Raw genomic sequence first — 2333 nt, 5'->3', positions numbered from 1 at the left:
TTTTAAAATCTTGATCCACAAGCTAATATTCCAAAAGTTACGGCTTTAGCTAATGTTTGGAGGGTTTAAAAAGGCAGATATGTGACGTTTATACTTTTATTAAAGCACTTACATTAATCCTTCTTGTAAAACGATAATATTTGAGCTGAAAAGTTGTTTAAAATGTGGTTTTAGGGTTTATGGCGTTACGTCATCATGGCGGGGAAGTGGTAAAACTAGATATATCTTTAAACAGATGCGGATAGTAAGTGATTTTATCACACAAAAATCATGTTAACACACATTGTTTACGTCTTGTGTCTGTTATTGTGAAACAGTATTTTAACATTTACGGACTGACCCCCATTGACTTCCATTGCAAGTCGAAAATATTTTCTGCGGTTATCAACGTTATGCCACAAATGATGCCGATTGAGCTTCACTTATATTGAACCCGGACAATCTCTCTCTTTTCCTTATTTTACAGAAATGGGGCCCAGTAAGCATACATTACGATCAAACCAGCTTCTAGAAAGGTTAAACAATAATAATAAAAAAACAAAAAACAGTCCAGATGCTAAAAATAAGTTCAGCAGTGATACTGATTTAATTTTAACACCATTAACAAACATTCATATCACACTGCTGCCCTCTTGTGTTCGACTGCATCTGTGTGTGAATTATTGGCCTTCAGGGTATCCTTTTAGAAATATACACCTAATCAGGACTAAAAACAGCTTAAGTGCAAAACAATTATAATAGTTGCTTTATTTAAATAAGGAATAACCCTAACAAATATGATACTGTGAGGAACAAACAAACAAAAAAGAAATTCATAGCAAAATAAAACCTAACAAACAAATGGTGCACGTGACGTTCACAAATAAATATCTGTTTATTTTTCAAAGGTAATCCTCCTCCACCTCCTCCTCCTCCTCCTCTTCCTCACTCCAGGACAGCTCTTCATCACTGGAGTGATACAGCAAAGAAGAGTTCAACTCGGAGGAGTCCTCGAATGTCGAGCTGTTGCTCTGTATGGACGTGTCGCTGCTGCTGCTGTCATCAGGTATGACCACCACGGCTGGAGCCACGGCCGCTCTCAGACCTGAGAACACACACAGATCACGCTTTGATGTTTCAGATGTGATATTATAATTTGAAAACACAATTAGGGCTCAAAAGTAAGGATAGCCTGATAGCCCAGGGCAAGCTGATGGAACGGTCACAGTAATTAGTATCCAACTCTGGTGTCATGCACAAAGTAGATGTCCTAAACGACTTGCCAAAACTATAGTTTGCTAATATGAAATCTGTGGAGTAGTTAAAAAAAATAGTTTTAATGACGTCAACCTAAGTGTATGTAAAACGTCTGACTTCATCTATACAGTGAGGAAAATAAGTATTTGAACACCCTGCTATTTTGCAAGTTCTCCCACTTAGAAATCATGGAGGGGTCTGAAATTGTCATCGTAGGTGCATGTCCACTGTGAGAGACATAATCCAGAAATCACAATGTATGATTTTTTAACTATTTATTTGTATGATACAGCTGCAAATAAGTATTTGAACACCTGAGAAAATCAATGTTAATATTTGGTACAGTAGCCTTTGTTTGCAATTACAGAGGTCAAACGTTTCCTGTAGTTTTTCACCAGGTTTGCACACACTGCAGGAGGGATTTTGGCCCACTCCTCCACACAGATCTTCTCTAGATCAGTCAGGTTTCTGGGCTGTCGCTGAGAAACACGGAGTTTGAGCTCCCTCCAAAGATTCTCTATTGGGTTTAGGTCTAGAGACTGGCTAGGCCACGCCAGAACCTTGATATGATTCTTACAGAGCCACTCCTTGGTTATCCTGGCTGTGTGCTTCGGGTCATTGTCATGTTGGAAGACCCAGCCTCGACCCATCTTCAATGCTCTAACTGAGGGAAGGAGGTTGTTCCCCAAAATCTCGCAATACATGGCCCCGGTCATCCTCTCCTTAATACAGTGCAGTCGCCCTGTCCCATGTGCAGAAAAACACCCCCATGCTTCACAGTAGGGATGGTGTTCTTGGGATGGTACTCATCATTCTTCTTCCTCCAAACACGGTTAGTGGAATTATGACCAAAAACTTCTATTTTGGTCTCATCTGACCACATGACTTTCTCCCATGACTCCTCTGGATCATCCAAATGGTCATTGGCAAACTTAAGACGGGCCTTGACATGTGCTGGTTAAGCAGGGGAACCTTCCGTGCCATGCATGATTTCAAACCATGACGTCTTAGTGTATTACCAACAGTAACCTTGGAAACGGTGGTCCCAGCTCTTTTCAGGTCATTGACCAGCTCCTCCCGTGTAGTTCTGGGCTGAT

The 2333-nt window shown here is 40.6% G+C and overlaps 1 protein-coding gene across 2 annotated transcripts in view; it reads right to left on the bottom strand.

Moving 5' to 3' along the window:
* Positions 1–401: 401 nt before the first annotated feature.
* Positions 402–2333, bottom strand: part of LOC127622139 (E3 ubiquitin-protein ligase rnf8-like) — a 15031-nt gene continuing 13099 nt past the window's right edge. The window contains exon 8 of one of the 2 annotated variants that reach the window (XM_052096090.1): positions 402–1084. In XM_052096090.1, coding sequence (XP_051952050.1) covers positions 882–1084 — 203 coding nt within the window. In that variant the 3' untranslated portion in view covers positions 402–881. The remainder of the gene's footprint in view (positions 1085–2333) is intronic. The other variant, XM_052096091.1, reaches the window with a different exon arrangement.

Source organism: Xyrauchen texanus, chromosome 28 (assembly GCF_025860055.1).
Source record: "Xyrauchen texanus isolate HMW12.3.18 chromosome 28, RBS_HiC_50CHRs, whole genome shotgun sequence".
NCBI lineage: Eukaryota > Metazoa > Chordata > Actinopteri > Cypriniformes > Catostomidae > Xyrauchen > Xyrauchen texanus.
Note: the sequence above shows the minus strand (reverse complement) of the source record. Positions and strands in the feature narration are given on the sequence as shown.